General features: G+C 44.0%; 1 protein-coding gene across 3 annotated transcripts in view; it reads right to left on the reverse strand.

The window, feature by feature from the left end:
* LOC138951790 (protein phosphatase 1 regulatory subunit 14C-like) overlaps positions 1–22,909 on the reverse strand; it is a 73,294-nt gene that overhangs the window by 14,343 nt on the left and 36,042 nt on the right. For all 3 annotated transcript variants that reach the window (XM_070323340.1, XM_070323341.1, XM_070323342.1), the window contains one exon: positions 19,334–19,414. In XM_070323340.1, coding sequence (XP_070179441.1) covers positions 19,334–19,414 — 81 coding nt within the window. The remainder of the gene's footprint in view (positions 1–19,333; positions 19,415–22,909) is intronic.

The raw sequence follows: 22,909 nt of genomic DNA on the forward strand, positions 1-22,909 counted from the left end.
ATTGCGAGAACTTAGGGGAACAAGGGTTAGATGTGGAGCTGATCAAGCAAGCCACAACCACACTGCAGGCCCTCTTGTTACATTCAGCGCCGACCGGAATCGTCAGCGCGGTTCAGTACGCTCTTGGGGCACTGTCAATGTTAAAGCTGAAATAGTTATTTCTTCCATGTTTAATTGGTCAATGTTCCCAATTTTGTGGAGTTGTGGGGAACATTTCTCTTCCCCGAGGTATGTGTAACCACAGTAGTGTTTACTGTAGTGTTCGTCCTTGTAGTCTGTATTAATGTTAGTCACAATACTGTGCACGTGTGTCTCTTACCGTAAGCCTGTCCACAGCTATTACATTTTCCAAACAACGCCGTGTCACCAGAGTTCCAGGCCGCCGCGGTTATCGCGCGCAGTCATTGTTAATTACAGTAAATAGTTAAGAAAAGTTCCAGGCATGAAGAACCGTGAGAAAGACCTCACTTTCACAGAATCCACCGTCAAAGAAAGACGTGTTTTATTTTGCTCTGTGTTTCCTGACTAAGGTATGTTGTGGATTATTTCATTTTGTTACTTTTTATCGTTATGCGATTATAAGTGTATGATGTATGAAACAGCGGATATTTTCCTAATGTTATTTTGTAAAAGCATGATGTAATTCTTATACTTGATCTGCAATTTGTGACGCTAGATATTATGGTTCTGCCATCGGAATGTGGATTAAGTATGGCCAATCTTTGCTTTGTTTTGAGTCTGTCTGTCAGTAGCTAAGCATAGTTAAGAATGACAGTTTTATTGTTAGAAGAACAAAGTAGTGCGTTATCTTTCTTCGTGGAGAAAGGCAGGAAAAACTATGTAATGATGCGGTGGAAAGTGTTTGTCCTTTTGTGAGAAATGTGTAATATGTAACTGAATGAAAGATTAATACGAGGATCATATTGGTTGTCATGGTTGTAAACTTGAGATCAGAAAAAATGCCATTGAACGATGTACTCGGAAAGTTAGTGATTTATGAAAGAACCAACAGATATATGAGTAAATGAGTCTTTGGGCTCTATGAGACTTTACTTCCTTTTCGGATAAGTTGTGTCTCATTCTGATGGACAATTACGTTCCATTGTGTGCGAATAGAAATTAATTTAGACTTGTGTTCCTTATGTTTTGGATCCAATTAATGAAGTCTAATCCATAAGCATATTAACAGAAGATAGCGTATACTCCAAACTGTAAGATTGGCAGTGAGTTCGCTTGTGGTTCTAGTTCATTTGGGCGATGTTCTGATAAAATGTTGTTAACCAGTGGGCAGTGTTTTGATCCGATGACTGTTAATCAAAGTGTGTTGTCAAAATAAGATATTTGTTCTGATGTTCGTTTTGAATGATGTTGGTTATGTTTTCTAGCCGTGTAATTGATTGCATTTGAATGTTTGTTGATTTCAGGATGCACATGCTGGCTAGAGTCCTTTTCTTTTCCTAATTCTTTTCTTTTTCCTTTAGTCCTTTTCCTTTCTTTCCTTATTTCTATATTTTCCTTTTAGTAATTCTTAGTAACGTGAAAGTTAATGTCAATCTAGTTTTAGAAGAAGAGAATAAACGTCAAAATTACAACAACTGTTCTTTTACGAGTTTGTGACGGACGAGTCCAACCCTGTGAAACCCAGATTGTGAGAAGGGGTTTACATTTTCACACCCTTATATAATCCCCTCTCTTTTTCGCACTGAAATGTATGTTTTCCTGTTTTAAACTGATTACAGTTACATTTTCACATGACTTGTACCTTTTGTTTTTGTTAAATATATAGTATAGATATTGACTTGTTGCCCCTCCCCTTTCCTCGTTCTCTCCCTCGCTGGCAAGAGGCATCAACCAGAGTTTACAGCCAGTAGGTTTTATGTTGATAAATAAAGGTGGAGTGTCAGAATTATCAGCAACTTGAGATGGTATTTGGGTGTGCATTGTGTGAGAAAGGTCATTATCAGAATAAAATGCGCCCCAACCCAACATGCCAATGAGCCAGTCACAGTAACAGCGTTCGTGATGTAGTATGCAGAAAAACTAAACAGACTTTATGATAACAACTAACAGGAAACAATGGCTGTGTGTATGTGTGTGTATGTGAGAGAGAGTGAGAGAGAAGAAATGTGTGTGTGTGTGTTTGTGTGTGCATGTGTGTGTGTGAGAGAGAGGGAGAGAGAGAGAGGGGATAAGAAATGTGTGTGTGTGTGCAAGAGAGAGGGAGGGAGGGAGGGAAGGAATATGTTTGTGTATGTCAGTGTGTGTGTCTGTCTGTCTGTGTGTGTGTGCCAACATGTCACAGACATATTCATGCACATTAAAAAAATTGAAGAAGTGCAAGACTAAGCAGGATTTTCCCACCCGCCAATGAACAAGAGTGTTTGTAACATCTCTGCAGGTAGTAAAAAGTATTTCCTTTTTCTGGCACCGATCCTTCTACACATGCATGTCAGCAGTTGTGCCAACTTGTGACAACTACATGCTAGCTGCTCCCAACCCGAAATTCCATGCCACAATTAGCTGACCTTATCAGTAAATCTTCTTCTAGGGCTTTACAAAACATGTCACTATCCCCCCCCCCCCCCACCCCCCCCCCACGATTCCAAGAATTGTCCTCCTTTTCAATTCCCTCACTTTTCCTTCCTGATTGCGAGGCACGACCAGACCTACTAAATTGACACACACGCCCCACCAGACATTATAAATCGTGCCCACAGGGAGCTAAGTGCATGTTCGATCATAAATTACGGCTCTGCCTGTGAGGGCCATCAGACACTGCAACCCCCCCCCCCCCCTCCAACTCCCTTTTATGACTGGAAATGAGGGGGGTAGAGGTGATGGGGGGGGGGTGTAGGGGTGACTGGGTTATTGTGCCCTCTTCCTTATAGCCTGGTTATCTTGATTGAAAACAGGGTAAATTTACAACAGAACAGCAAACACTGGAAAAACAGAGATTCAGAACACAGTGTGTGTGTGTGTGTGTGGTGTGTGAGTGTCAGTGTGTGTGTCATTCTGTAATGGGAGAGGGGGACGGAGGGAGGGGGTGGGGACCGCGTGTCCTGACGCGCTGATGTGGACAGATTGTACCGTGTACATTCATCACAACTACAGCATAAGCAAGGCAGGCCAGTACAGAAAGGCAGAACATATCAAACATATAATCAGTCCAATCCGTTCGCCGATAGACACTGAGGGCTCGTGCACAGACGACAGCCAGCGTGCACAGACGACAGCCAGGGACCACAGCAGCCCAGGGAAAAGATGAGGTGAGGGCTGGGAAGAAAAGGGGGGGGGGGGGGGGGGGGGGGGGGGGGGGGGAGTTTGTTCCGAGAAGAGTGGGGGGGGGGGGGGTGTGAGATTGTGTCCGGAAACAGCCAAGATTTATGAGCATTGCGTGCACACTGAAGATCCATTTGAAATTAGTGGAGCCGGTCTTCTATATATATATACGACTAGTGTCTGTGTGTCTGTCTGTGTATCTGTCTGTGTGTCTGTGTGTCTGTGCGCGATGCACGGCCAAAGTTCTCGATGGATCTGCTTCAAATTTGGTGGGCATATTCAAGTAGACCCGGGACACGACACAACCTGGTCGATATTTCAACACGTGCTCTCAGCGCGCAGCGCGGAACCGATTTTGGTTCCACCTCAGCTATTTTGGTTCCACCTCAGCTTACCCGGGCCCCCATACCGACACACCATAGCCGCTACACCACATCACAACGCCAAAGTTCTCGGTGGATCTTTTTCAAATTTGGACACCGTATTCAGCTACACCCCGGACACAATATCATCGATGAAATATTTCAACACGTGCTCTCAGCGCGCAGCGCTGAACTCATTTTCGTTTTTGTGTTCATTTCACCATTATAAGTAACTCTTCCTTATCTTCTCCAGTGTTTGGCGTTTATCTCCCTTCCTTCGTGTGGCTTTCCCGTTCAGTTGTAAGTTACTACACTGCGCTGTCCACTGCGCTGAGCGTCTTCGGATATTCCCGGCGTTCTGTTACTGTTACCTATTTTTAGAAGGTCAACGCAGTGTACAGAACGTAAATTGGACCCGTAAATTATCCTCACTGTAAAAGTGCAAAGGTCGAATCAATTTATAGCCACGCGAAAAATACACTGTCATCTATCTCTCTATAGATACGGCTTCTCTGTGTTTGTGTGTGTGTGTGTGTGAGTGTGTGTGTCTCTATGTAAGCAACACCTGTGCATTCTTCAGTTCTGTTTGTGATGTGGTCTGGCGGCTTTTGTGTAATTTTATGTACTGGCCTTCCTTTGAGAAGCCATAACTTGCTCAGTCCTGTTTGAGTGGAGTTCGCCTCCAAAGGTGATTAACACGGTTACATTCGTCGACAAGGATGGGACTCGATATGGTCAGGAATGGCATTATGGCCACTGAATCATTTTCGTGCTGTTCCCATTCCACGAATCTGGGAGGGACCTAAGCTTGGCGGGTCCATAGTTCGGCGTACGGCTCTAAGTACTTCTTCCCGGCGAAGCCGTCTACCCGGCGAAGCGGGTATTCATTCTAGTCAGCAATATATGCATAGAGCTCCCTAGCTGTGTGCGTCGGTGCGGCCATCTTGCCAACACTTTGATCAAAGATATTCCAGGATACGCTAAAATGTTTAGAATATCTTTGCTTTGATTACCACAGATCCCGTTCAGACTGCACAGGAGAGCAGCGTTTACGAGAGCCGTCCTTTCACAATTACAAGCAATTCGCCATGCTGGCCATGTGGTACTATACATCACCTGGGCCTGTTCACATGATCAAATAGTCCACCAGATGACTGTGAAATCTGAGCTGATAGGGGAGGTGGGGGAGGCTCTGCTTGTCTGTCTGTCTGTGTGTGTGTGTGTACGAGCGTCCTTCTGTCCGCAAAGACCGTAGAATAACTGAATGAACCACTAACAAAGTAAACAAAGGCAGCACTGATAAATATATCTAAATGCAGCAAGGAAGCTCGAAACAGACAGGGAGTTGAAGTGAAGAGGGGGGGGGGGGGGGGGGGGGGGGGGGGGGGGGGGGGGGGGGGGGGGGGGGGGGGGGGGGGGCATACATACAATCGAGTCTTGCAAAAACAACCAACACATTTCTCATTCACGTGAACGATCGACAACATAATGATACCTCCCCAAATGGTTACATGTTACGATACGAGCATATATAGATATATAAGATATATATATGTTAATAACAATCCAGATGCCCATCTATATATAATATTAATAAGTTAATCTCTCCCCACATCTCCATATGACCCGCGACACCAGCTGCCGAGCTAAGTGAACCTTTTGACCCTGAAGCCTTATGCTTTCCACAATTAATGGTGACTGGCGGAAGAGGGGGAGGGGACTGGGAGATGGGGCAGAGGGGTGGAGGAAGGGGGAGGTGGCAACGCAATTTTGCTGAATGCACGCCCCAGCAACAGATGACGCAGATTACTGGAGAAAATGCAGCAGAAGGTATCTGAAATAAAAGGAAAAATCCAAATGCATATATAGATATGATATTCGACAGTTTGCAAAAAAATCTCACACCAGAGAAGGCAAGAAGTATGGAAGTATGTTGAATTTTGTTTTAACTTTTTTTTGTTCTTTTTTTTTTTGGGGGGGGGGGGGGGGGGGGGGGGGCAATCAATTCTGTTACACACAGAGGAATGTTAAACGCAGACGGTTTCTTGTCTACTCAGTTCAGTCAACTTTTATTTCAACGCCTGATGTTACCCAAGTCGGCTCTTACAAAATACTTATTCTTCTCATGAGGCAAATGAGTTACATGAGGCAAGACAAGTTATCTGTTTTGTTTCGTTTTGCTTCACTTCATTTTGTTTACACGGTTTTCTGGAGTCAATGCAAAACCATAACTTGCATAGATGCCGTTGTGAGGAACGTAAGTTAGATAATGGCCCTGTAAACACCCAACAAATAGTTAGCGCGTGCTGTGGGTTATTCCAGGTCAGCATAATAAGTAACACGTCATTTCCAACAAAAATGGTCGTCTCATAGTGCGGTTTCAAAAGAATAAAAGTAAGCAAAACAGCGCTTTCACTCTAACACACTGCCCTACATAAGTACAATACTGAGTCATCCAACGTCAATTCAAAGACATGCGACTGATATAAAATGTTCTAAGAACCTATTGAGAAAAAAAATCCCACGACAGAACAGTCAAAGCCTTCCCCACATGTAAGTCAATATGCCAACAAATCGGAAACCAATTGGAAAGCCGATACGTCAACACGTGACGTAAAGCCAATACCCCAACAGTTGACGTAACGGGGAAGGCCGGTGCAGAAAGGTATCGAGTGTCTCTTTTGTAGCCAACCCTTATAATGTCAAGTGGACAGCGGTGGCATATCGAACGCCGTAAACAACCTCAAACAAATACATCGTCCCACTGACTGTGACCGTCTAATGTTTGATCGTAAGATAACGCCAATATTTTAATATCTGTATCTCTGTGCCCTGAAGAAAAACGAGAAAAAGGTCGAAAGTCAAAGGCTGCGTTCCCACAGGAGCGGTCATCTATTGGAATGCATTCGGAGAGGTTTGTTACCGTTCTCACGAGATCAGTTACAGGTCTCTCTCTCCAATGATGGTAGTCAGCTTGTCATTCTGTGCTTGCGTGTATGTATACAATGACTCGGCACCGGCCGATGGGGTAGAGAAGGGTGAGGTGGCAAGGCCAAGGGTAAGCACAGAATAACAGGGTGTTGGAGCAAACAAGAAATGTGACGTCATACGGCTTGTACAATTCCCTGTACAAACACAGCGCTAAGTTGACGAAAGCTCTACCTCACGTTTCAGTACTAAGTCGTCCACCCGACAAACACATCACCTATGTACAGGCACAAAGTACACACACATACAGTACACTGAGCCACACACACACACAAATCGCAAGCGAATAAATTTCCACAAGAGATCACCGTTTTCTCGCAGTGGCTGTGAGCTTGTTCACCCCCCCCCCCCCCCCCCCCCCCCCCCCAGGAAGTATCGATAGCAAATATTTATTTTACCTGTCATACGCGCGTGCAAGGACAAGGAAAATGCACGCAACCAAAAGGACAATATTATTCTGAGTTGAGTAACTTGACCTTCAGCCGGCTTGTCCAATGCGCAATAACAAACGCTCAGAGAAAAAAAGGCCCTGCCTCCAACCCCTTCCCCAAACGTACTTGTCGCTTTCACGGCGGCAGTGTAAAACGGTATGTTACTGTCACGAATGATAAATTGATCAGTTCTACTTTATGTGCTCCGCGCCCTAACCCAGAAACAACATCATCACTCTCCCATTTCCCATCCTTACCCCGCCCAACGCACACATCTATGGATTCTGGTCTGAAGGCTTGCTGCGTCGTATATTCGTACAGTTCCGAATGTGCCCACCTATATAATTGTGTTCTACCTAAAATTACTCACTGTACCAACTCTTCCAACTACAAACTAGAACATGTCACTTTGTTTTGTCATGCCCTCCCCCCCCCCCCCTCCAAAATATTGATTATGTATCAATAACTATTATGCTAAAGCGTGATTAAATCATTCTCTGTCTGGTCTGGTCTGGTCTGCGCTCCCTCTCCCTCTCGCTCTGTCTATCTCTCTCTCTCTCAGACTCTCTGTCTCTCTCTGTCTCTCTCTCTCTCTCTCTCTCTCTCTCTCCCTCTCTCTCTCTCTCTCTCTCTCTCTCTCTCTCTCTCTCTCTCTCTCTCTCTCTCTCTCTCTCTCTCTCTCTCTCTCTCTCTCTCACTGTCTCTCTCTCTCTCAATGTTCTATCATGCATTATGTATTCGTATAGGTAATGTTGTAATTAGTAATACTGTATGATTGCGATTGACAATTGTCCTTTTATTGTCTTTATTTTTATGTCTTAGTTTAGCAGGGACAGATTGTAAGACTAGGCGTGAGCCTAAAATCTCCATCCTTGAGTAATAAAGTTCGTTCGTTCGTTCTCTCTCTCTCTCTCAGTGTCTGCAGATGTACGTGCTCCAGATGTAAGAAAATACACTTTCTAATAATAATAATGAAACACATAAAACGGAATGTGTTGTTAACCAACCAGCATTTTCCCGTCACTACATACCACATGTTTGCTAAGACTTGAGGCGTCAGCCAGAGAATAGAGACATGCATTGAAGACGTATTGCATTGACTGCAGGCAGTAGCCAGCCCCTTCCTTCGCAACACGGCAACACAATGCTCAGGTAGCGGGGCAAATCGATCAAGTGTTGTATCGATTCCTGCCGGTGACAAGGCCGAACTGAGAACGCAATAACTATCGCATATTTACCACCTCCTTGCACTGGGAGATAAAACACACAGTCCTGAGCTCTATAAGGGAGAGGTTGTTTTTTTTGCATCAATTATTACTGGCCGATTCTCTGATGGTGACAAGCCCAAATTAAGAACGCGATACCTATTGCTGTGGTCATCACTGGGTCCCACTCCATCCCCATCCTACATCGCAAAGGGATACTTATAACTAAACACACAGTGACTCTCTCGGGGGAAAAATAAATGGTTGTATGCATCAGTTACTGCTGACCGTTTCTCTGTATGTTTGGTGATGACAGGGCGAAATTGAGAAGGCAATAACTATCGCTATGATCACACTCTCTCCTTTCTGTCTGGGACTGCAACTCTGGAGAGAAGACTCTATCAGTATATGCGGGTATAACTATGAGCTATTTCTGGTCGTTTCCCTGTAAGTCTTATAAAAAATAGAATGCAGTAAAGATGACAATCATGACTTTGGTTTGACAGCACGTGCTCTATTCTTCCTACGTTGCGCGCACCAGTCTGCTAGACCTGACCTGTTTTGAAAGTGGATACACAATTATGTATAATTTGCAAAACAGAAACGGATGAAGGGGAAAGGGGGGGGGGGTAAAGGCGAAGAGGGAGAGAGGAGTGTGTGTGTGTGCAAAGGGGGGGGGAGAGATTACGATAGGGAGAGAGCCTACGAATGAGTATGGAAAGCCGTTTGGCTCATAACCATTACACGTGTAAAAAATGATTAGTACACGTGTAATAAATAATTAATACACGTGTAATTAATGATTAATACACGTGTAATAAAAATGTCATACACGTGTACGAAATGATTAAATACACGCGTAATAAACATTTCTTACACGTGCATGAAATATTTATTACACGTGTATTTAATCATTTCTTACACGTGTATGAAATATTTATTACACGTGTATTTAATCATTATGCTATTCCATAGCATAAGAAAAAAGATAAATTACACGTGCAATAAGAAATAAATACACGTGTATTAATCATTTATTACACGTGTATTTATGATTTATTACACGTGTAATGGTTACAGGGTTCCTGCAGGGCAGAGCTGATACAATTCAAGGAGTTTTCAAGGACATTTCCAGGACCAAATAAATGCTTTTCAAGGACATGATTTTCCCCAAATTAATGCAAAGCACCAAGCTTACCTTCAGTTTTTCAAGTCATCAAGTTTCTGGTGAATTTCTATTAGTCATTCCGTAGTTGTTTCCCTTGCCAACTTCCGGGAAGGGAAGCAACTACGGGCGACTAGTAATAGTTCATCTGCTTTCGTTTTCACTCGATCTTTTATTCTCCCAAAATGTGTACTGTATTTGACGAAAAAAAAGGGGGTTGCATTTTTTTTTAAATAAGACAAGCTGCTGACGAAATGTATAGACAACAATTTGGAAAAATCAAGTACTTTTCAATGACTATTTAACAAAACTCTATTTTCAAGCACTTTTCATAGCTGAGAAGGAATTCAGAATGATCGTGCACTTTGTGAAGAGTCTTTGAAATTTGGCATGGTGGTAGGTATGGACACAAGGTTTTCAAAAACCATCGCAAACAAATTGAGCTTGACCTCGATTGGTCTGTTTGCGCAAAATCCAATATGGCCGCCACCCGGAAAAAGGACTGCTAAATTACACCCATTGTTACCACGACAGCATTGAGAAATACAACTTTTCACATGTGTTTTAGTGCAAGCAACCCATATCCAAGATGGATTTGACGTTTGGACATCAAAGGTCATTCATATGTCATTTTCAAGGTCATTTCATTTCAGAGTGTAATAACTCTGAACCTACTCAACTTAAAAAGAAACAATTAGTCTCTATACCCATGTTTTCGACCACTGGGAGTCTATTTATGAACTCCTTGAATATCTCAGTCTCACCATTTAAGCTGAAAAGGTACATATGTCTTTCAAAATGACCCCCTTCATAGCCCATGGTTTTTTGCTTTTGGGCACACAAACTATGCCTGCTGGATGCCTGTCTTCCTGAAGGACAAGGCTTGTCTGCCAGAGACCCATCCAAGTGTCCATGAAGCCTTTGAGGAAGGGAAGTTCGTTGTGCAGCGCAGTGACAAGAAGTTCTCCCTCATGGCGCTTGGCCAGAGCCAGGAGCACAGCATCAAATTCCTGAAGGAGGACAGTGGAGCAAAATGACTCTATGGTCAGCTAGAGGAAAAAGAGTTTAGTTAGTTAGTTAGCTGTTGCTTTTCGGGTCCAGCGGACCATAATAGGCCAAATCAGGACCCCGAAAAAGAGTTTATTGAACTCTCAAAACCAGAGGTCCTGAGAGTCATTGATGAATTGAAAACGAAAGTCTTTCAGCTTCAAGCAGAGAAGTCAATTTAGAGCACTCAGAGTCTTCTGTTGCTGAACAAAACAAGTTCCTGAAACATCTCAAAGCACTGCTCTATCTTGTGAAAGAGGGAACAGTGGTCAACCCATTCAAGGAGACAGGCTCCCAGCTCGTCACACTGGACACCGGTGAAGTCATGGACCCAGTAATTGTCAACTGCTTGAGGGAAGCTCCAAACATCGGCAAGGCCATGTTTACAGAGTTTGTGAGGGACAGACTTGAAACTTGCTCCAAACCATTGTCTGATGTTATCCCAAGGGCCAATTTGTACACTTTCAGCAACCGGCCACCTGTGGACCTGAAGAAGGGTGCTAACAAGTTGGGATCAGCAAGGGCAAATGCAGCGCTCATCACCAAGTTGTTTCTGTCCTTGCTAGGACGATCTGATGTTGATATATATGGACGACTTTTTCAGACATGAGATTCAGCGTGAATCTCCTTCCTTGTGTGATCGTGGAAAACTGATGTCAGGTACAAAGTCTGCTCTTCTTGGCTGCCTGCCTGGAATGCCTGATCCTGGACGTTCTCCTGTAGCAAAAGAAGCCTCTGTGATCGTACTGGATATGCCAGCCATCATCCATATTGTCAAGCCCTAGCGTGTCACTGTGTTTGAAGAATACACATTTATACATTTGCTACCCTTCTTAGAGAGCCAGATGACCAACAACACCACAAGAGTGGATGCTGTTTGGGACACATATCAGGATGCAAGTCTCAAATCACAGACTCGTGCCAAGCGGGGTGAAAGTGAAGGAAGGCGAACTAGAGTCTCAGCAAAGATACCTATTCCAAAGGGAGCTGACTGGCAGAAGTTCCTCAAGAAGTCTGACAACAAGGATGAACTGTTCCCGTTCCTCAGTGAGCAACTAGAGCGACATACCACTGATGCAAGATATCATCTCCTGACTACGAAGGTTGACCTTGTGCTCACTAACAGACCAACAAATATATCAGCCTTATCTCCTTGCCACCAAGAAGAAGCTGACACACGGATGATGCTTCACCTCTGCCATGCTGCTGAGCAGGGACTCACCGTAGGCCTACCTCAGGACAGTGGACACAGATGTGGTGGTTCTTGCCATCCATCACTTTGATCAGCTGAAACTGTCAGAGCTGTGGATTGGATTTGGGTCAGGAAAGACATTCAGAGACATTCCAGTACATTACATTGCTCAACAGCTGGGACCTCAACGCTGCCAAGGCACTTCCCTTCTTTCATTCCTACACAGGATGTGATGTAACATCGGCCATGTTCGGAATTGGCAAAAAGACAGCATGGAATGCATGGGCCGCTTTTCCTGAGGTCATTGACACCTTCATCGCCATCACCCAGGACCCAACCAGCCTCACACTCGACTCACTGCACATGCAGCGTCTGGAGCGTTTCACTGTGCTGATGTACAGCCAAAACTGTAGATCAACGTCTGTCAACGAAGCAAGAAAGCTGATGTTTACTGTTGGTCTCAAACCTCTGGAATCCATCCCACCAACCCAGCATGCGTTGTTCCAGCACACAAAGCGAGCCTTGCTCATCGCAGCTTTCATCTGGAAACAGTCTCTGTCCAAAACCTCCAACATCCCAAACCCAAGTGAATGGGGATGGGAATGGAATGAGATAACCAAGGCATGGGTGCCATACTGGACAAGTCTGCCTGACGCCAGAACAGGGTGCTCACTGTTGCTCCACTGTGGCTGCTTGGTTGCTTGCAAAGGAAACTGCAAGTGTCATCGCGCTGGTCTTCGCTGTGGTCCACTGTGCAAGTGTGAAGGAGGCTGCGCAAACAGTGCCAGTGACTAAGTGCAGAACTTCCGACCAGTCGACAATTCTGAGCACCATAATTCGTGTTTATAACTAAATAGTTAGTCGTGAGTTCAAGAACTTGAACCGTGAGCTCACAGGGCTCACGCACGCAAGGGTGTACAACCCAATTTCATCTGTTGAAGTTAATAAATTCCAAAGTTATCGTCTTTGTTAACTTAAATGACCTTGAAAAATGACCTTTGACTCTGAAAATAGCGGTGAAACACCACAGAGATCTCATATTTGGATTCCTTGCACTAGAAAACATGGGATAGCAGACATTTGACAAGGTTCTAGTAATAATGGGAGCTGCTATATGACATTTACTGCTTCCGTCGGCGGCCATATTGAATTTTGCGAAAACAGGCAACAAAACGTAAGATTGAATTTGTTTGCGATGGTTTTTGAAAACCTCATGACCATACCTAACTCCATGCCAAATTTCAAAAACTCTTCACCAAGTGCACGATTGTTCTAGATATGACAGAATTCCCACCGCGCTAACAAGGCCTGGAAAAGGATTTCCAATTTTCAAGGAGTTTTCCAGGGTTCAAGGACTCTGTACGAACCCTGTGGTTATGAGCCAAACGGCTTTCCATAAATGAGTGCGTCAGCGAGCAACAGAACATTGTATGCGGTATGACCATAGAGTGTAGAAGCTGAGACTCTTTGGTATGACTATGACGTGTATCAGTTCCAAAAAACCATTATTATCACTCTGCAGTCGAATGCAACCCTTGCTTTATCGACATTTCTCAAGCTAACGTCCTTCTCGTTCTATAGGACTCGTGTAACTCACTACAGAATTTCCAATCTGTAAGACGGGAGAACAGCCTGCTTCCACCTGGACACATACCAAAACTCAGCGCACCCGGCTGCTTCCTGTGCATAGTTGGAATGCATTGCTGAATCAGTGCAGAAGATTGACATTTGGATGGGTTTAAAACATAACTCATCAATGCAGGGAAGGTAGCCAAGATGATGAGTGTTGACATGTAGCATGCAAGTTAAAGGACGCTCATACCCAGCACGTTGGACAGACCCGTGGTGGTGTGCTCCATCCTTTACACGGGAAGCTATGTCAACTATGTGTTACCGGAGGGACACTCACATTTCGTTTTAAACAACAAGGAAGCAAGTTGCATATTCACACATTTCGTTTTAAACAACAAGGAAGCAAGTTGCATATTCACACATTTCGTTTTAAACAACAAGGAAGCAAGTTGCATATTCACACATTTCGTTTTAAACAACAAGGAAGCAAGTTGCATATTCACACATTTCGTTTTAAACAACAAGGAAGCAAGTTGCATATTCACACATTTCGTTTTAAACAACAAGGAAGCAAGTTGCATATTCACACATTTCGTTTTAAACAACAAGGAAGCAAGTTGCATATTCACACATTTCGTTTTAAACAACAAGGAAGCAAGTTGCATATTCACACATTTCGTTTTAAACAACAAGGAAGCAAGTTGCATATTCACACCACTTTGGTGTTCGGTCTGCCAGTAAACGGTACAGAAAAGTTAGTGACAGAAAAAAAACCGCAGTAAAACTATAAGCTCTTCTATTACTGAACTGAACGCTCAAACGCGGATTCGGGTTCCGCTCTAATACCCATTAACTCATACTCATATCCCCTCTTTTCACTACATTCGGAAACCCGAAACTGTCATGGTCGTCGGTCCTTTTTCTCACGTCCCCCGTTCATCGTCCTGTGGACGTTACTCTTGCTCCCCCACATCACACAAGTTTGTCAGCAACACCCTTAAAGCGCTATTGTCCGCGGAGAATTAACAGCAAACACAGTCGACGTGTTCGACTTTTCAAATGCTTGGATTTCAAGTAGTGTATATATACTAAGTTTAGAAAAAGTGCTGTATTGAAACTAGCGGAAATAACGGCTCAAAGGAAAAGCACCTGTTCGGGACAGAGCAATCTTAATGCTAAGTTTCTTCTTTGCGACAGCTTCTGAAACAAACGGCAAATAATCCAAATACCTACTCACACAAAAAGGAGAAAAGTTGAAGCACACTAGAGTTATTACGCGACTTAATACAACTTTCAGTAGGCTTATCAGGGTTTGTTCAAAATAAAGACATCTAAAGACGGCTAATGTCCCTTTAAAGAATGTGAGATCAACCCATAGATCATTCAATTATAATATATACTGAAGTATACTAGAGTTATTACGCGACTTATTACACACTATTTATAGGCTAACCAGGGTGTGTTTAAAATAAGCACATCTACAGGCGGCCAATGTCTCTTTACAGGATATAACATCAACCCATAGATCAATCAAAGTTTGTCGTCACAGATGAAGTACGCCGGAGGGCCTTTGAATCTCGTGATCTGTTCATCCTTTCGACACGCGGATGTTGACAACCTCATGTTTACTTTGCCTACCGTTTGGTATGTGAACTTCAAGTTCGAGTGTCCAGGCTGAACACAATTAATCGGCGAGGAAGATGTTGATCGCGATACGGAATTTCATATTAAGAATCACGACGAATTAAGCCCCAGATAGGCTTAAAAAAATAATTAAAAGGTCTAAGGCTGTGTTCCCATGTTGTGTGATTTAACGATGATGTGTGTATTGCAGAGTATAAATAAACTGTTTAAACCAAAACAGTGCAGGAGTCTCTCTCTCTCTCTCTCTCTCTCTCTCTCTCTCTCTCTCTCTCTCTCTCTCTCTCTCTCTCTCTCTCTCTCTCTCTCTCTCTCTCTCTCTCTCTCTCTCTCCAGAGAGAAATGAAATAAAATCGCGCCCCCCCCCCACCCCCACCCCCTTCCTTCTTCTTTGCCAAGGCGTCTCAGTTCTCATCAGCCTCCCTCTGTCTTCTGCTCTCTCCTCCTACTGGCACCCCCCTCCCCTCCCCCCAACTCCTTTTGTTTGCAGTTGCATCAGACATGCACCATTAAATCTCAAGTACAGGTGAAGAGACGCCAGATGGTCTATTCAACCAATAGCAGTGATCACTTCTGCTCCCACACATCATCCCGGGGTCTGGTGGCACAGAACCCTTAAAACTTCCCTTACTGCAGCACGCGCGAACACACCCGCACGCATGCACGCATGCACACACACACACACACACAAACACGCGTGCGCACACAAGAACGTTACAGTCTCGCACACACACACACAAGAACGTTCTCGCACACACAATATGTGTCAGTAGTCTTGGATTACGAGCGGAGCTCCGACAGCTCACAAGAGGGAAAACAATGACATTAGTTCTTTTCCCTCGCGAGACTTTCTCCCTACATGTACGAACACAAGCTGGCGCCCTTGTAATCATTGCTCTTTTGTTTCTGCTCTGTCTCGGGACGCTTTGTAGACCGTAAATTACCCTGAGCGCTCAAGCCTACCTGAAAAGCAGTCCTGGCAAAGTGACAAACAGTGCACTTTATTTCTATTCACCCGTAGCATTCTACACGCACTCGTAGTCGCAATACCTGCTAAACTATAAACCAGTAAACCCAGTTGGCACCGGTTCCATCTTAGGTTCGAAATTATCTGTCTTGCCCGCCCCCCTAAAAAAAAAAAAAAGCAGACAGCTTTCTTCGGGGTGTATGAGCTTTGAAAGAGCGAGCAGAAAAGCAGGAATAGAGTTGGGCGGGGTGTGGAAGGGTGGGGTTTGGTTGCGTGGTAGGGGGAGAAGGAGCAAAAACGATCAGTCAATCGCGTTTGAAAGAGCTTCCGTCGCATGTGAAAGCGAAAAAAAGGAAGGCACGTTGCAAAGTCGTGTTTGATATCATTTTAATCATTCAAACGTGAGGTTCACTTTTGTGAATCATTTCCCGTTGGCACAAAACGGTCTTTTCTCTAGGCACTGACATGCAACCCTTGCAGTTGTAACATTTCACAGATGAATAAAAGATAAGGTCATTTCTCTCTCCTTTTTCTCTCGCTTTTTCTACTCGCCTGTCAATCTAGAACCAAGGCCGAGATAAAAGCCAAAGGAGAAGGGTGAACAACTCGAAGGTTTCCAGTGAATTCAGCATTTTGCCAAAGATTGTATCGCAGCAAAATCTTTGGCTGCTTTTCAAGAGCATTTCTGTTCAGTTGCATGCGTGTGCACATACGGCTACAAATAGCTGTGCGTGCGCGAGCACCGGGGAGGAACATTCACGATGTTTGGTACTTGAAATCACCTGTACCGTGAAGGGTTTTCCATCCAACTAACAATTTGATAATGATGCAAGTCTATTCCGCAACACGGAAATAGAACAATGATTGCGCAAAATCATCATCACAGGCTTTATTTTTAGCGTTCTCTTTTACCTTCCGGCACACAACTGTCAATCATTTACGGTTGAAATGCGAGAAGATGAGTTATTCTGGGCCGACGTCAGGGCAAGATAACACATACACGTACGGAAAATGCTCCTGGCTGTCCAATAAAAACACCATTAATTCCTCAGTGCGTACACGATTCTCACGCTCTATAAACGCGTTGAAACTGTCAAACAGGATCAACATAACTTCTGAAGTTCAAAGTTTTCTTTGTGAAAGAAGTACCGTGTGTTGCATGTACATTGCTGTGCAAATAAAACGATAAGATTCTCAATCAACCTAAGGCAAGCTCACAGCTGCAAACTGTATCTCTAGATCAAGAATTATGTGTGTGTGTATCTTTCACTGACGGAAAGTCGTCAATTCTTAGCTGATTTATCATCAATAGTCATAAACGATAGTATTCATGGTAATCTTGAACTTTAGCGTGTTAAATTCATAGCTCATAATTCAGAGGCATTTAAGTCTCCAAATTTGTAGAACCTGCACTTGTAATCATAACAAGTCATTTTAGATCCCTTTGAAGTTACGGAATGAACTCCGATAAACTGTATGAATGCATTTCGTTTACATGGGTCAAAGAAGGAATCATCCGTATGAGCGGACAAGGGAGACAACTCTTTCGTGTAAATGATGTCCCATGGTTGACAACGTATGCCATTTTCGGTGCATTTTCGTCGATTGAACAACCAAATTAATTCATTATGCTTAAGTTTGGAGCTCAATCCGTCAATTAATTTCACAACAAAAGTTCTTTGGCTTCCTTACATAGACTTGTATCAAAAATAAGTAAAGAATGTCACTGGATTCTGAGCTATGAATTTAACACGCTAAAGATCAAGATTACGTATTCAGTGTATATTTCCATCAGAAACTCACTTGATTCCGTTGGACACCATAAACATTCCTTTCATGACCACCCAAAACATTTTCCACGAAAGCGTTTGACGTAACACGTACAATATCAAACACGGACATACAACAACAACAAAATATATGAAATTTAAAAGGTCTACATAGAAAAACAGCCAACACGTTTTCATATAATATCCCAATCTTCCCACCGGCTACCTGCAGCCTCTAGGAAAGGATGTTTCTGTATATAACCTTGAAGAATGCACACGTGTCTGTATCTTTATTTCTTTTCGTATGTCAAAAACACGCGGCTTACCCAACTGATGATAGCATAAACAGTCATAAATCACTCGCCAGATTTCAACTACGCATCAATAAAACAAACCTGAGTCGCCAGATAGAGTTATCTTAATTCGCACCAAGCTTACCTTCCAGTGGGGGTTGGGGAGATAGTCAGAGAGCGAGAGAGAGAAGTGTGTAAGGCAAAGAGCGAGAGAGAGAAGTGTGTGTGTGCGTGTGTGTGTGTGCGTGTGTGTGCGTGCGTGCGTGCGTGTGTGCGTGCGCGCGTGAATGTTTGCGTTAACGTGCATGTCTCTCCGTCGGTTCGTGAACGTGCATGCCTTCATTTACATGCAGAGGACACAGGTAAGTGTTTGGTAAGCTGTTGCCAAAGTTTTTCGAGCACACCACAGATGTGTGTGGCGTAGGTTTGGGCTGTCTTTTTGAGCTTCGAGTCGGGCCGCGTGGACTTGTTTGAAGCTGCAATCGCTACAAGCCGCTAAAAGGTTAGGCACTTTCCAACCAGGCAAGCCCGAAGAACCGTTTTTGTACCCACAGATGAGTTACAGCACGAATCACCAACCTCGCGGTGCAGTCCCGTTGTCTTACTTTAATTACCCATTGGTTTTGAGTGGTTGACGCGGTTATTGCAGTCAGAAGAATTAACCAAATTCCTCAGCCAAAGGTGAATGTGTGAGATTGTTCAACTTGAAATAAAAAGTATTCATTACGTGTGTGCTGGACTTGAACACACACACACACACAAAGTTACAGACACGTGTTTTTAACAGTGACTCCCCCTTTTCAGAGCAGAGCAGGCACTCCAACTATACATTTCAAGGTGCAGTAAAAAATGTGGCATTTGCATTACTCGGCAGTATTTCCCTGTACGCTGTCGCCGACGACTACTGACTTCACAAGAGAGCAGCCCTGAAATGTTACAAGGCAGGCTAACTGCCTTTGAAAGTCTCACTCCCACTTCAGTGACACGTTCCCTGCTGTGTCAAAGTGACCATGTAAAGCATTCTGTAGATACAATAAAATAATATGTGTGTATGTGTGTGTGTTTCTGTGTGAGTGTGTATGTATGTGCGTGCGTCCGTGTAAGTATGTCTGAGTGTGTGCGTGCGCTTATGTGCGTGCAGGAATGACAACTATACCGTTTAGCGTGACGCAGACAACTCACATTTGACATACGTATAGATGAGAGAGAGAGAATGAGAGAGAGAGAGAGAATGAGAGAGAGAGAGAGAGAGAGAGAGAGAGAGAGAGAGAAGAGAGACACAGACACACAGAGAGAGTGAGAGAGAATGTCGGTATGTCTGACTGCGTGCATGAAAGTGGCTGCTAAACCATCGGGAGGCGAATGTGCAGCGAAGGGGGGGAGCACGCGAGTGGAAGGGGGTAGGGTGATGATGATGCTTACCATAGTGTACTCCCGTCTCTCCGCGTCGGTGTCGAGGTTGAGAATTTCTTCTAGCTCCAAGTCGCAATCATGATCGTCATTCTGCAAAGACACAAGACAAAATCGTCAGATCTAGCTGCAAATCGTTCCTTGTCAGTTCAATATTCTTCATTCTACAAGCACATATATAAAAGACAGAACGACATCATCATCAACTACAAATCTTCCCTTCTGATCACGAAACTACAACTTTCCACCACCACTACCCTTCCCACCGCGCCCCCCCCCCCCACCCCTTCAGCCCCCCCCCCCCCTCCCAAAGATATAATGCTTGTTTAACGATTCATGTCACCCTTCTAACCTCCCTAAACCCTCAGTAGTGTTTGAGAGAGGGCACCTATATCCACAGCACAAGCTGTTGGACCAACACTGGCAACAGCAAACAAACGCACCCTCGTGTGGTCACGCCAGCTGGAATACGGTCTTATACCTACAACGTAAACAAGCCACTAGGGCAGTTCGATCATACGGCAAACCTGTACACGTGTTAAGCATCAAAGTCCATTATGATTTTCATACCTCATTCTACATTTCTCATTCTACTGGGGCAATGCCCTCCAAACGGAGGAACAAACATTCTTCACATTCGACAAGGTCGTATACAGTGCACGCCATAAACAGAACAAGAAGCCATGGTGCCCAATCATTTCTAACAGATAAAAGGCTATGCAAACTTAACATTGACCCCCCCCCCCCCCCTCCATATTTGTTGTAACAACTTTTCAAAATAAACCAACATCATCATCATCATAATATCATTAACCCAACAATGACTACGTCCACTAACGTGACCCTGCATGCAAATCAACGACAACAGCAAGTGCAGCAACATTACAACAGAACATTCGACTCGTGAACTCCCGTAGAGGTTGGTCGCCAATAATTTCCTGCAATGAAGTGGACACTTAGGGGACACTTCACACGACCCACGCCAATTAAACGCCAACAGGAAGTGAGCCCGAATGCCAGACCAAGGGGTCAATTACCGTTCATCAAGCAGTGTTCTCTGAAGTTTCTGCTAGCAAGTATATGCGTGCTACACTAAAGAGGGGGGGGGGGGTTAGCGAAATATGTCAAGGAGGACGGTTGGACGATAAACTTCAAGAGTACTGCATATCATTCTGATCTGATGCACCGAACTCCAGCTTACATTACAAAGCATTGCATAACATTACGTATCCTCACCCGGAGTTGGCTGTCCACATAAATACCACCAAGCGACTGGACTGGCGCACTCCGGGTCTCTCGACATAGATTGATTTTTTTACTTCTGATGATGAGTGATGTGCTAAACTTTTCCCTAGGTTTAGCATTTTATCGTTCTTATCAATATGGAATGACTGACAATGATAACACTCTTTTCTCCGGCTTTTACAATGATAATTTAGAATTTAGCCAAGTCAGTCTGAGGTAGCCAAAGGCAACCGCGAGCATTTTCCGTTTTTCCATCATTCTTCTTTAGTCTAACAAAAAATACACAGCTGTATTTGGCCAAATATTTGCTTTTGTTTCTTTGTTTGTGATAAGCACAATTAGAAAGCCACACTGGAAAGAGGCCAAACAACAACAGCCGCTTCCCATCCGCTCAAAACAAACGCAACGTGTGAAAGTCTACACAAATTAGGGCCACAGACAAACAAAGAATGCCAGTGCCGGCGTTATCGGGAAGCTCATGCGGCGAACTTGAGCTGGCGATTATGAAACCCATTGTGCATTATGCACACACCAAAAAAAAGGGGGAGGGGGTGGGGGCAGCTTTCACAATGACGTTATCCAACCCAACAAGACCTACCAACCGCCAAGACAATCGTCAAGTACATGATTCTTTATCAATCTGTTGTGATAACTGATATAACGACATTACCACTGAAGTAGTAATTCCGAAGTTCCAGAGACAGATGGACACACAGAAAGACAGCTAGCCAGACAGACAGACAGACAATGACGGATTCAAACACACAGACAGGCATTGTGTGTATGTGTAGGTGTGCATGCGTTCGCGCGTGTGTGTGAGCGACTATGCTTTTTTGCTTTATCACAAAACGATGTGGATCAGTTTGAACATTCGGCCGTAAAGACGATATTCGTCACATTACCATCACCTTTTATTGTCAATCAAATTTCACTATCGCAAAGCTCTCGCTCAAAAAGAAATGGATCTTTCGCGTCCAACTTGTGCTTCTAATACTACACGATGCCATTTGCCCTTTCTCCAACAGCCTTTTGTATGGGATATACTCCAACCAGTTTATACTCCAAAGTCCTGTGCCATGTGGCGGTGATTCACACATCCACATGCCTGCACAGACACAGGGCGCAGCATAAAATGCCGGAAAACGAGAAAAGGTCAAGATAGATGGTGGAAACATTACACGGAATTGTCTGCTTTACTGCACAGATAAGTCGCATCCATTCACCTTAAAACACCTAGTCATTACTCTGAACATCCTTCCCCCCCCCCCCCCCTCCTTTTAGCACAACCCTCGTCTTCTATCGTCTGGCACCATCCGTTTTAACAAAGTTTGTTTCCATGGCTACTAGTTTTAAATCTATTTCTCCATGTTGTCTTGAATAAGGCAGACAGAAGGGCGAGAGCCACACACAAGAGATCACACTGCCTGGTTTTAGACGTTCAGTCAAAAGATGTTAGCCTAGCATCTTGCATAATTTTAATCGGATTGAGTTTATGGATCTTCGTTGGAGATCGAAGGCCATGACACAAACAAATCAAGCAAGATTATATCCAGAACAAGTTGACTGTTGAATGCAGTTACAAATAGAAAACCAACTGAAATTAGTAATGACACTATTATTTCCCAATTATCCATATCAATGTTATTTTCTCTGTGTGTCGTTCCGAGTTCTTGTTTTCTGCCCATGTGGTTGAAAGCAGAACTACACGTGTTGAACCTTCAAAACAAACCTGCCTTCCAGCGATCGCGTTACAGTGATACAGTAATGCAATTACACAGGCTATCCTCAACCTGCACTTGCTGGCCTTAGTTTACTGCAAGGTTGTTAGTTCGGCGTCGCCTTATCTAAGCTACACACAGTCTTCCTTCCGCGTGTTTGTCCTACCCCGGTTACCAGAGGTAAACCCAGAAATAAACCCAGAAACCGTTAGCAAACCCCCAAACCGTTAGCAAGGGTAATGGTGCGGAGCAGCTCATCAGGACCACGTTTAACTCCCCGCAGGACATACATACATGTACATGTACTTGTCTACTCTAATCAGCTGAGATGAATCGCTTGGTCACTTCTCCTGCGTTGTACATTATGACCTTCTACAACGGTGCAAAGTGAGTCACCTTCTCTTTAAAATAGCACTCACACTTCCCAAAACTTTCACGCAGCATAGGCAATAAGAATTTCACATGCGGACGACTTATCTTGTTACATGAATCAGCTTTCCCAAAGAGCTTGATATCGTCCTCGCGAAAGGGGGGGGGGGGGGAGAGAGAGTGAGTGAGAGAGAGAGAGAGAGTGAGAGAGAGAGAGAGAGAGTGAGAGAGAGAGAGAGAGAGTGACACACACACA

Source organism: Littorina saxatilis, linkage group LG17, assembly GCF_037325665.1.
Source record: "Littorina saxatilis isolate snail1 linkage group LG17, US_GU_Lsax_2.0, whole genome shotgun sequence".
In the NCBI taxonomy this organism is placed as follows: Eukaryota; Metazoa; Mollusca; class Gastropoda; order Littorinimorpha; family Littorinidae; genus Littorina; species Littorina saxatilis.